Here is a 13,451-nt window from a genome sequence, read left to right on the forward strand (position 1 = left end):
TGTGTGTGTGTGTGTGTGTGTGTGTGTGTGTGTGTGTGTGTGTGTGTGTGTGTGTGTGTGTGTGTGTGCGTGTGTGTGCGTGTGTCTGTGTGTGTGGATGAGCCTAAGAAATTCCACCTTGAGGGATCAGAATGAATAGCATCTAATTTGATGGCAGAGAGAGAAAGAGAGAGAGAGAGAGAGAGAGAGAGAGAGAGAGAGAGAGAGAGAGAGAGAGAGAGAGAGAGAGATGGAGAACATGCCGAAAAAGGTCCTCAGTGTCGTTGAGCAGACGACTGCAGACTGTCATGACGGCTCGTTTAAAGCCGCAGGATTTGGTTTAGCCTGTTGTGAGAGCCGATGAGCCTTGAGCGAGTGAAGGAGGGAGGGAGGAAGCGAGGGAGGAAGGGAGGGAGCTAAGGGCTGATTTTGATCTTTTACCGGATCGAGAGGAGAAGAAGGGAGGTGCGAGGCACGGAGAACGGGCTATTTTGGACCCGGGCACTGAGCCTGCTCTTTGCTGCGCGGTGTATTAGGCAGCCTTCGACGCAAGCAAATCGCCTCCCGCGGCCACCGCCAAGTCGACGACGCCGACGAGAGCTCCTTCCACTTCTTGTCAGAAAAGCGCCAGTTCAAGCCAGCCTGCTCCACGCTCAAGTGTTCCTCGCAGGACATGAAAGTGCAGCAAGGCTGCAACTCGTCAGACATGGGCATCCCCGTCACCACCGAGGAAGAACTGCGCAGAAACAGCGTCATCACGCCTGAGGATGTGCTTGGTTTACAAAAGATCACCAAGAGTAAGTGTCCTTGTCTATTCGGAAACTGTACGTGTAATTGGCAAGATAGGGGCGTGCGGTTAAATCCTTGCTGCTTCAGATTAGGGTTGCCCATCTGCTCCTGTGCCCCTGTGTGGGACTTTATATCGCGCAGCTATATCCGGCAAACACGACGTTTGCAATCAACGAGGTCTTCAAGCGCACTCATGCACCATGGACAGCGACACCAAAAACTCTCCATTCATGTTTTCAAAGAGACGCAGTCAGTCACCCAATAGGGTAACAAATATTTTGCAGATGTGGAATCGATGTTTCGTCGTGGGAAACTGTGACTTTTGTTTCGAAGTTTGACACTAACCATGTGGATAGAATGTAACATAACCTAATGAGAGTGAGAGATGTAACTCACCGGTTAAAGATCAGCAGTCAGGTGGATGAAATATAAATTGGACTTTTAGTGACGTCATGGCAGCACAGCTCACCTGTATTTTTTGCAAAAACTGATAGGTAAAGTTTTCGTGTTGACACAATTGACTACATTTGTGAAAAAGAAATAAGTTAAAATAAAGTAAGGTTTGTGAAGTTGAATGCAACACAATGTTTACTCAATTATTGTGAATATAGAGGTCATAATTAAAGGTCAACCTCTGAGAACCACCTATCATTTTAATCAAATCATCATCAACAGCATCGTCATCATAATACAGTTTTATTTTTTTTATCCATCCAGTTTCTCTATTGTTTATCCTCCCTTCTGTAGCAGGTGAACTTGGCCCAGCTGGCTTTGGATGAAATAGCGGGGCACAAATTGTGGGCATGCTAGAGCCTATCCCGGCAGTCATCGGGCGGTAGGCCGGGAACACACTGAGCCAGTTGCTGGCCAATCGCAGGGCACATAGAGACGAACAACCATCCGCAGTCGCACTCACACCTAGGGACAATTTGATGTGCCCAATCGGCGTACCAAGCATGTTTTTAGGATGTGGGAGGAAACCGTAGTGCCCGGAGAAAACCCACGTGAACATGGGGAGAACATGCAAACTACACACAGGGCGGGCCGGAGATGGAATCGAACCCGCATCCTCCTAACTGTGAGGCAGACCAGTGTTCCACTGTGCCGCCGCTCCAACCCAATATCTTGGTGGGTGGGCACGGCCCCCCTGTGGCCTGCCCGTGGGGTGGGGATGGGTGTGTTCAGCAGTACTTGTTAAAGTAATACTGCAACAAATAATTTTGCTTTATATTCTAATAACTATTATTGTCACATTTGCACCATGTCTGAAGCCACCACAAGGCCTCTGTTTTCTCACTGTAAAGGACGTTACTCAAATGTCCACTGGATAAAAAAAGTAATGTAATGTAATTGATTTTGATTGACTTGTATTAAGTACCGTATTTTCCGCCCTAAAAGGCGCACCTAAAAACCTAAAATTTTCTCAAAAGCCGACAGTGCGCCTTATAGACCAGTGCGCCTTATATATGGATCAACTGATGAATTTGTTGATCCATACTGGTTGTACACAGTGCTCTGCCAAAATGTTTCAGTACGTTTTAGTACGACTAGTAAATTACAAGGTCGCATCGCTTCCCAGCATTACGGCAACTGTAGTCAGGGGGCGTCACCGAATAGCTGTTGTACCTGCGAGGCTATTTCATGTCAAAATAGGCTGCTCTGTTAATGTTTCGAGTAAATCTACGGATCGATATGGAAGGGAAACATAGGTAAGTAGTACCAATGCGTTAGATCGAACTTTAGTCAGTTCCGATCATTTTATAGGAGATCGTTTGAGAAACGCGATTGTTTACACTTTGCTGAGGCTCATGGGAGATTGCGAGCTGAGGCTCGTGAGACTTTGCGGATGGCTAATGCTATTGCGATAGCTGCTATACGTACCAGGCTATTTCATGTCAAAATAGGCTGCTCTGTTAATGTTTCGAGTAAATCTACGGATCGATATGGAAGGGAAACATAGGTAAGTAGTACCAATGCGTTAGATCGAACTTTAGTCAGTTCTGATCATTTTATAGGAGATCGTTTGAGAAACGCGATTGTTTACAGAGGGCTCGTTGGTTATTGGCTAGTGGATGCCTACCGCAACCCTAGTCAACCTCAGTTTGATGCAGTATAGCTTCTATTTTATGCGCCTTATAATCCGGTGCGCCTTATATATGGACAAAGTTTTAAAATGGGCCGTTCATTGAAGGTGCGCCTTATAACCCGGTGCGCCTTTTAGGGCGGAAAATACGGTACTAGATTTCTTTCATCCTTATGAATGGATGTTAAACACTTAAAGTTGCAAATAATTAATCAAATAAACAAGCCATAGAAGCACGGTTTCACCGGAGTGTGTGAAAAGACTGTATCAGCGCTGCATCAGTGAGATAATACTTAAATCAGCCATGATGGTGCACTAATCTTGCCTCACCAGTGACTACACGTAATCTGGATTATGTTAGGAGGGCGGAAACACCATATTATGCACCAACCTGGCACACAACAGGTAATTAAAAATCCCGCAACTACAACGTATGCATAAATACGTGCCATATTTTTCAGGGAAAGGTGTTTATTCCTTGCTTGCTTTCTTTCTTCCAATGAGGTCTCTTAATGCCATGGCATCTTATGTTGTTGTTTTTTTTAAATCAATCCCCCATTCTTTTTTGGTCAGTGTTGCAATGTTGAGCATCTTTTGTTTTGGAATGGATACACTTTCTTAGCTTTACAGATGCCTTAGTGTGTTGTGTTAAAATCCTGTTTATTTTCCCTAAAGTAAAAAAATCTAGTCGTGTATTTGAGATGTTCTGTTTGTAATGCGTCAATAACTGCGACGGTCACACTTTGGGGATTTAAAGATGCTGTTCCCTGTTGAGAAGTTGCAAACAGTTAAGAACACAATTCAGCTCTTCATTTTCTGTTAGAAGGGACGGGAAAGTGGTGCCTGATGTCAGGAGGACAGTGATTGTCTCAACAGCTAGAGGCAAGGTCGTGTTATGGGGGCAGCTCAGAGGCAGCCAGTCATGGTGTCTCAGTACGATTAGTGTGACACAACACAGGCAGCCAAGCGAACTTCCACTGAAAAACACTGCTGAGAAAGGAAAAATGGAACATCAGCATTTGTTCGGAGTCTGCGCTTTCATCTTCTACCCCAGCAATTGTTAGCATTTACTCTTTTTTCTCTCCATCTGTCCTTTCTTCAACCATGTTCTGTTTGACTGCATTTCCAATTAATTTCCACCATCTCACCTTCTCTTCATGCTTCATTAGTTTTATAAGAAACCAAAAGAGCAGAAAACTCTGAGGGGACTAAAACTTAAAGTACACATTTCTGAAGGCTATTGATTACTCCCTAAGACATGACTTTCCCGGCAGGCATCTTCTCATCCCTCAATATACTCTCTAGTCTCATGTCCCCCTATGGCATTGGCATTTATTCCTTCACTTTGAGTATCATTGTCCTGATTTGGTACGTTGACTGTCACTTTATGTAAACCCCATTCTCAGAAACGTTATAAACTTTGGGGGTCGCTGTTTGTTACTAATTTTTATTGTTCCTTAGAAATTTGATGCATGTGTTCATTATCATGAATTTATGTACAGTATAATACACCGAAAGTGAGGCAGAGAACTTCCCAGCATGCTTTGCAGCGTCCACTGCTTGCAAATAGTTCATGCTCATTATTCGCTCTGTTGTGAGTTGTGTGTCTGTGATGTCTTGAAGCTTGAAAGTCGTCTCAAGTATGACGAGTGACTTGTCGTGTTGTATGGACTAAATTTCAAATTTGGTTCGCTCCGATTGCTTGGTAGTAAAATAATATAAGAAGACATGAACATAAAATGTAAATGTACATTGTTAAATGTATATGTGTTGATTCTTTAGTTACACCTCCGTGCTTACATAAAATTAGTTTCAATAGAAGTTCTGTGTACTAACACTCAACATCACATGGTGCAAAGATTTCTCTCTAAAGCGTCCCCCCCCCCACATACACACAAAATCTATTTTATGTTGCCCTCCAAAAACTCTCTGAGGGTTTTGAGGGATCGCTTCGATGCAACGCCCTCTATTGCCAATTTTGTGAGGCGCCTGTGAGGGCGAGAATAATACTGTAAGCCTTCACATGGACCGGAAGTCCAAGCACACAAGGTCAGTGGATGGTTTTAAGATGCAGAGATGTATTCATCTAAATGTCAGTTAGCCTCGCTTTGCTATGGTCCACGCAGAATGGTATAACAAGGCTAGTTGTGTCTTGCAACATGTTGGCGTCTCCTACTTTTTTTTTTACTAGGGTGGGGGTGCAGCTAATCCACATCATAAGCTTTTAAATGCTGACTCAACTATATTGTGATTACCCAACATGTTTAGAGCTACTATAGTCTTCATTGTAGACTGTGAACAGATAAAAAGTAGTGTTGATAAGAATATGTATTCCATACAGTACGAACTATATATTTTCAAATGAAACAGTTGTTTATGTGTGAACATAATAATATAATAATAATAATAATGATGATAACTAATTTCTCATGCCTAATGTCCACGTTGAATCAAAATTACAAATTTGAGAAAAAGGCCAATACTTTTTTTAGGGCCCTGAGCATTCATGTGCAATATTAAAGGGGAAGTCAAGTAAAAAATATTCTGCATCACAGAGCGTAGGGGCTCATCTTCCAAACATCACATGATCAAACCCAGAAAACAGATTTCCTATTTTTTTCTTACTTGAATAAGATGATAAAAATATTAGAAAAATATTAATCTTGTCAGAAGGTAGGATTAATGGAGTCACTGATGGACAATGTTGCAGGCAGCGGAGTTTCACTTCCCATTCAATGACAACATGAATGTAAATGTGGGTGTGAATGATCGCCCGCCTCAATGTGTGCATTGTGATTGGCGGCCCGGGTCAGGATAAACGGTTTAGAAATGGATGAGTAGTGGATAGTCTCGTGAATAACCAAACAATCAAATAAATAAAGAAAGAAAAGTGTTGTAGTTGTGCAAGTATGAAGACAAACCAACAGATCCTTAATCCCCAAAGAACAGCAACAAAAAAATCCTAATCCACATGCTGAAGGGGTGTGAATCATGTTACCAACAAACGATGTGAGTCTTCACGCAGAGTAACTTTACCCATGACAGTTTTACTGTGGTGCCCCGCAGACATTTGGAGCAAGATATGTGTCTGCCCTTTACACAAACGTGCTGTGATAACAAAAATGAGATGTGCGCTCCGGGGTGTGAAAATTAACATATACAGTTGAAAGTGAAGGATAAGTGTCAAACTGTGTTGATTGGTTTGATTACGGAGGAACATGTTAACACGTGACACAGATCATACAGACTTTAGGTACTGTGAAGTCGTTTCCACATTAACTCTATCAGTTTGGAACCTATCATCATCATTTTTTTTTTGCCTTGAGACTTGGAGAAACCCGTGAGTTGTAAATAAATAAATAAATAAAGATATTGTGCAAAGGGTATTTCCAAATTTATGTCTCATCTTTTTTCTTGTTTGTTCTTGCTTATGTAACCGATTTCTCCAATTTCACTTGAGGTCCTCAGAGTACATACCTCGCCTGAAGCCAAAGTAGCACCAAAACATAATCGTTCCTATCACTTTGCATTCTTGGAAGATTTTCCAAGGGAAATATACACTACATGCTTGCACTTGTACTTGTCACAATACCACTTAATTTTGATCAAAACTGAACATTATTGTTTTAGAATTTTTTTTTTTTTTTTAATTTTCAATGAAGCTCTCTAAGATCATTGCAGCTAACTCCTTCCCATAAAATTAAGTTAAATAACTGCAACATGCACACACACACACACACACACACGCGAGGATGTACGCACACTAAAAAAAGCTCCACTTGATTTCCTTCACCATGGTCACCTAGCAACCCTTTTGATAGTAGTGCCAGCTCACTTAGCTTCTTCTTTGCCCTCATCCACCTGACTGCTCTGCTCAATTGATGTGCCGCAGCAAATAAAAGGCAATTCCGCGCTAGGCGAAGGCGCTATGCAAATGTTGTTTCACTTCGGGGAGTTGATGAAGGTGCATCCCTGAAGCCTTCTCTTTTGACTGTCATTACATTTCAGGAGAACAAGAGAAAAGAAGTTTTATAAGAATATTAAGAGGATAAATGTCAAGAGGGAAGAAAACAACATATCGAATGGAATAATCTGTAGTCCATCATATTATTGGGTGTCTTTTGAACCCCCATATATTCATAGTCCCCTGCTGACAAATATGTGCACCTAGTCATATATTTTTTTTCTCTGGAATTGATCCTCATCTTTTGCCTGCTAAATTCACTTGTTCATGGCGCATATTCTGTAATGCCCCAAGTTTCTATAACATGGTGAAAAAAAACCCTGGCCAGATAGGGAAGTAGTAATTAGTGTCCAAAAAATTAGCTGAGGTGACACATCCTAATTGAATGACAAGCTTTGTATGCGAGGGAAGTGTTCGGTTTAGTCTGGGTTGTTAGTGGAAGATACAGAATTTTTATTTTATGAGGTATGATGGCAAGAGCGAAGCCTTTTCTGGAAAAACACACATGAATTTTCCCTGAAGCAAGCCGGCTATTATTTTTCTGGTTGCCTTTCATCAGCGTCATAATTTGGATTTTGAGTCACTTGTTAATACAAACAGGACTTGAATGCAACACTGCCAAAGAGCAAAGTGAGATGCCACGTATAGCTCTTTAATCCCAGAGATTAGCGTGGAATTACAGACTTTCGGACAAGGATTGACTTCCCACAACACATGTTCTTGTCCGTTGGACTCTCCCACAAACCCCTACCGAAGTAGGCAGGTGTGTGCGCTCATACCACTCACACACACACACACACACACGCACACAGACACGCACAATAATCCATAGCCAGGGGCAGGCCGCAGTGACATTAGCATCACAACTCTACGTTCACGTGGTACAGTGTACCCTTGTATGGCAGGCTGTGTCATGTCTCACTTCAACAGCACCCTAGGCACCTTGGCACTATGTTGGGTTCATTGGGAGGTTACAGAGGATATTCTTTCTTTTTATGGTTGGATGGCCAAATCACACAATATTTACACAATAACAGTTTAATTTTACATAAGTGCATACGGGGCAAAAAGAGTACAATCTGTTTGTTGAGTTTTTGGAAGACAGCAAAAATATTTTTAAAAATCTACGCATTGTTATTTCCACCATGTTTGCGACCTAAAAACCGTTTGACTGAATTTTCCCCAAAAAGCAAGTGACATTTTTAAGAGAGGGAGAGTCAAAATATACAGGATGTTGCGGTTGCATTACAGTGTGCACCCCATTACCACCGTGTGGCTATTTTCAGAATTAACCAGTCAAGCGCTTTTTAATTGGACTCAAGGCATTTTTGCTATAATTACAGTAAATTTTAGTCCGTTTTGGCAATGGAAAAGGTCATTTCAATTATTTTTTTGTTGTTTTAAGCATTGGTTTAATTCTATTTAATTAAATAAAATGTTCTATATCATTGAACATATTAGCTTTAGTTTATAAACTTTAGAGGAACTTCATCTTTCACTTATGGTCCAGGTGATCTGAAGATGCCCTCATAATCTGACAGATTTCAACCTAGTATATGTATATGCACCTATGTTTTTTTTTTCAATTGAGTTATACAAGTTCTAAATTACATTAATTGTGGAAAACGTTAAAATGATAAATCTTGCCGTCATGTTTTGTCCTTAATACAAACAAATGATTTGAACAAGGTTGTGTAGACTTTTTAGATGCCCTTATATCATTAAGTACTAGTGAGCTAGTTTTTATCTGTGAGGGATTTCTGACAGAAAAGAAATTTATGGCAGAAAGAAGGAATAGAATAAAATAAGTATATTGCAAATTGCCTTGATTTTCCTTCATCTATCTGTTGTCAGTTTGCAGTCTTTCTATTTATTTTTAAGTTCCACTTAAATGAGTGTGAATGCTTGTTTTTCTTTAAGTGACCTGCAATTGACCAGGTTGTGTCCTGCCTCTCACTCAAAGTCGGCTGCAATAAGCTTCAGTGTCCAGTGTTCAGTGGTTGAAGCAAAGATGATTAAAGTGCAGTAAGAGTGAAAGTTTAATACTGAAGTGTGATTTATACATTTTAGATCCAACGCATATTCGTCACTCTCACTCAAAATGTCAAAAAAGCACGTCAGGCTAATAAACCTCAGCGAAGAGAAAATGTGCCTCAAGTAATATAAAGTGAAGCAAGATCTTAATGATCATGATCAACATTAGATGTTTACCACTAGTCATGCATTTGCGCTGACTTTTTTTTTAATGTACAGGCAAGCAAGTCCAATAAATTAGAATAAGCAGCCATCGCAATATAGTCTTGTTCATATTTAGGGCACTCTAAGCCTAGGTGTCAACTATAGTGTGCTTTATTTTATTAAATGGTTTATAAATATCTTCAAGCAGGTGGCTAAAGCCTACCTGGGCCATCTGCTCTCTAACCCCCACAAATACTTAGATGATACTATTTGGATTTGTGGACAGGTTCAGACACACTGCGACTTCCTCAGGCGATTGTCTTGCGTTTGTTTCTTTCTTTCTGCGATGAACATAATTGTATATTTGAAGGTCTGGTCTAAATGTATTAGGCAACGTTGAACGGGCAAAATAAACTTGCCAAGGTGTGTCCACTGCCATGTGATGGTAAAACACAATAAGCCTCTTATGTCTAATCCTCCTCCCATGTTGGCAAAGGAGCGTTTCACACACACGGACACACACGCACGGTTTAATGGGGTAAAAAGGGGACCATTGAAAATGTCCACAAAATAACGATGAGATGTTAAAGATTGTAAGCGAACAGCTATGCTTAGCTTCAACCTTTCTATGTTTTCCTCGTGCTTGTGTGCTTCCCTCCCACATTCCAAAAACATGCTTTTCAGGTTTACTGAAGATGAGCCCGGAGGTGTAATTGTTAGTGGGAATGGTAGTTTTCCTTTAAAAAAAAATCCAGCTGAAGGAGACTCCAGATCATGTAACTCTGTGCTCAATAAGCGGAGAAAAATTGGTGGGTAGATTGTCAGAGGTTGTGCCATCCAACAACAGCAGCACATCTGCACACATTTCTGTCCACCTGCTCAAACTTTTTATTCAAATGACATCAATAGTGTACAGCAGTGTATGTGAGTGCATCTCTTTTCTTCTCTGTTTCAGACTATCTTTGTTCACCAGAGGAAAACGTCCACATGATCGACTTCACCAGATTTAAGATCCGTGATATGGAAACAGGAACAGTCCTGTTTGAGATCACTAAACCTCCAGCACCAGGTCAGCTCATAAGCTCGACAAAAATGGCCCACTTAACTCTCATGCTCACTATAGTGCAGAGGTCACCAATGTTTTTGAAACCGAGAGCTACTTTCTGCATACTGAATAATGTGAAGGGCGACCAGTTTGATACGCACGAAATAAAACTCTCACTCCAATTACCTCGTCTATGTGAAGACACTGATCATGTTAATGCTGTTTCTGGTATTTCTCAATATGCAACACTTTGTACATCTCTGTGCAAATGTTTTCATTTTTACATAATTCAAGGAAATCACAATTTCCCTTCATTGATGAGCTATTTTTAGAAGAGGCCCATGGGCTACTCGAGATGGAGGGCACATGGTGCTGCATCTATTGAAGGAAAAGTTGTTTTGTATTCACTGTGTTTAAATGGATTGCTTTAGCTTTATTTCTTCCAAACTCACAATCATATCATTTATCCATGCAGGAGGTCGAAAGCAATGTGACCCCAACGCCGGGCGCTTTGTTCGCTACCAGTTCACCCCTGCCTTTTTACAGTTGCGGCAGGTCGGAGCCACGTAAGTCTGCCTTCTATTTGAGTGAAAGGCAAGAGGGAATTAAAACAAAGAGACTTGATGTGAGACAGCAAAAGAGAGAGAGAGACAGAGAGCGTCAAAAACTAAATGATGAATTTGTAAGGCCGGCTGCTCTACCAGAACAGTCGAACAGGATGTGTGGGCTGACAAGCAAGAACATACAGAACATTCTGTCAATGCTTCTGAGAAGTGCTGGAATGAATTAATGCGAAACAACTATGCCCTGGATGGATAGATAAATGGATGGATGGATGGATGGATGGATGGATGGATGGATGGATGGATGGATGGATGGATGGATGGATGGATGGATGGATGGATGGATGGATGGATGGATGGATGGATGGATGGATGGATGGATGGATGGATGGACGGATGGATGATGCAATAGTAGCTGTACTTTTTGATTGAACAAGCAAGCATGTAATGTGTATGTTTTCCACAGCTTAGTTTGACTGGGTGGGCCTCTTGTGTGTGCAGGGTGGAGTTCACAGTGGGTGACACACCCATCAACAACTTCCGTATGATCGAGAGACACTACTTCCGAGACCAGCTGCTCAAGAGCTTTGACTTTGAGTTTGGCTTTTGCATGCCCAGCAGCAAGAACACATGCGAGCACATCTACGAGTTCCCGGCACTGTCAGAGGACATCAGTAAGCGTAGTCACAACAGCTTGATACACAAGTTTATTGTACCTTCTGCCATCTAGTGGAAGAACATTTGATTGTTCTTCCCGTCAATATGCATCACTGCCGTAGAATAGATGGATGAATATAAATATTGTTGTAAATGGTCACAGAAATTCATTTGTGCTGTAGTACATAGACCTGCTGTAGTCAAATAAATTCTCAAACTACTATCCATATTCGCATGGATTATATTCACAACTTCACAAAACCCCCAAACTTAAATCCCAAATATTTTGTCTTCTCTCTCGTAGTGCGTGAGATGATCATCCATCCGTATGAGACACAGTCTGACAGCTTCTACTTTGTGGACAACAAACTGGTGATGCACAACAAGGCAGACTATTCCTACAGCGGGGGTCCATAGATCCACCATTTCCTCCCCCTTCTTTAGACATTGTCCACTCAGCCGTTTCAACTTCAGGGCCCTAAATAGAAGAACCCACACGGACGTCTCATTGCTGTTGGCTCCTTGTGTAGGAATGTACACCAGTGAGCATTTACAGCAGTGTGTCTGCGGCCGGCACATGTGTTGTGCATACAGTAGTGATTGGGAAATGAAGCTTCAAATTGTCTTCATGAAGCAGTTGTTATCATTTTTGGCTCCTCTAAATGGCACTTTCTATTCAGCATAGGGCTGAAAGCTCACTGACCTGTCATTTCTTAAATCCTTTCTTTGAACGATTAGTGTCATCTAAAGGAGTCTAAAAAAATCAATAACTGAATCATGAAGCAAATTTGAAGCTTCATTTTCCCATCACCACCCTACAGTACATATCAGTTCAGTAGATGGACATTAGTTCATTTCCATTGTGTGTGTTTTGATAGCCAGTACTCATAGCTAGAGATCATAATACTTTGTCATTATGGGTCCTGATGTTTATATAGTTTATACTACTGATGGAATCTATTTCTGATTGCACACGTCACATGACTCGGTCCCAACATGACTCAGCTCAGAATGACAGACAGGAGTGATATTTGTCAATTTGTGTATCATTTTTGTTTGCTTTCAGGTTCATAGCATTGTCTAGAGTATTTTTCAAAAGAGTCGTCATTTTGAAGTGTCAGACAATATACATAGAAATTTTGATATCCAGTACATACATTGTAGTACAGAACACTGCATATACATTTTAATTATGATATTAAGTGTTGTAAGAATTTTATGTCCAATTTTGAAAAGTGAAATTACATCAATGCAATAAATATGGGACTTTTTCCGAAAATGTGAGTGATTGCCTTTGAATTACACCCAATCATGCTTGACACAATTCGAATTACCGTTTTTTTCCATGTATAATGCGCCCCCATGTATAATACGCACCCTAAAAATGGCATGTCGATGCTGGAAAAAAGCCTGTACCCATGTATAATACGCACCCAAATTTTGACTTTTTTTTTTTAATTTTATTTTATTTATTTTTTTTTTTTTTTTAAAGTCCCAATGATCATCACACACGCGTCTGGGTGTGGTGAAATTTGTCCTCTGCATTTGACCCATCCCCGTGTGATTTTGATCCATCCCCTGGGGGAGAGGGGAGCAGTGAGCAGCAGCGGCGCCGCGCTCGGGAATCATTTGGTGATCTAACCCCCCAATTCCAACCCTTAATGCTGAGTGCCAAGCAGGGAGGCAATGGGTCCCATTTTTATAGTCTTTGGTATGACCCGGCCGGGTTACTTAAGTCCGTAAACATAAAATTATTTCAGAAAAAAGATCATCTTTGGGAACAACCGGATGTTATTCTGCCGGTCAGTATCACTGCGCATGCAGTAGCAAACTCGATAGCGAAGAAATATGTGAGACTCTCAACGGGATCACCAATATTTGAGTGATGTTCCAGTTATTTATCACAATTATTTATTATTATAATAATAATAATATATATAATATATAATAATTATTTATTTATTATTCACAATTGTCATGGTGATCTTTCTGGTGATTTCTTAACTAGGCTGGATGTATTTTTTTTGTTGGCGTTGATTTCTCCGACTGCCCAGAAAGGCACCACCGCGATCAGTTAGGTTAAAATGAAAAGAGAGGAAAGTGACGTTGTAAAGAACCATCCGTGACAAGATTTTCTTCAAAAATTGTTGTACCATGATTTTCTTCACAAAAAAAAAAAAAAAAAAAAAAAAA

The 13,451-nt window shown here is 40.8% G+C and overlaps 1 protein-coding gene across 1 annotated transcript; it reads left to right on the forward strand.

Moving 5' to 3' along the window:
• The first annotated feature begins 218 nt into the window (after positions 1-218).
• On the forward strand, positions 219-12,537 carry unc119a (unc-119 homolog a (C. elegans)). The gene is made up of 5 exons (XM_037268126.1): positions 219-776; positions 9,949-10,062; positions 10,514-10,604; positions 11,103-11,275; positions 11,563-12,537. Exons 1-5 carry the CDS (start codon positions 653-655, stop codon positions 11,673-11,675), a joined length of 615 nt encoding a protein of 204 aa, XP_037124021.1. The 5' UTR covers positions 219-652; the 3' UTR covers positions 11,676-12,537.
• Positions 12,538-13,451: the final 914 nt, after the last annotated feature.

This window comes from Syngnathus acus, chromosome 13, assembly GCF_901709675.1.
Source record: "Syngnathus acus chromosome 13, fSynAcu1.2, whole genome shotgun sequence".
In the NCBI taxonomy this organism is placed as follows: domain Eukaryota; kingdom Metazoa; phylum Chordata; class Actinopteri; order Syngnathiformes; family Syngnathidae; genus Syngnathus; species Syngnathus acus.

Excerpts from the sequence above, each read along its gene's own strand:
- unc119a (XM_037268126.1), top strand. The coding sequence starts at position 653 with ATGAAAGTGCAGCAAGGCTGCAACTCGTCAGACATGGGCATCCCCGTC. Across the intron at positions 777-9,948 it reads TTTACAAAAGATCACCAAGA|ACTATCTTTGTTCACCAGAG; the intron begins GTAAGTGTCCTT and ends TCTCTGTTTCAG. Across the intron at positions 10,063-10,513 it reads CACTAAACCTCCAGCACCAG|GAGGTCGAAAGCAATGTGAC; the intron begins GTCAGCTCATAA and ends TTATCCATGCAG.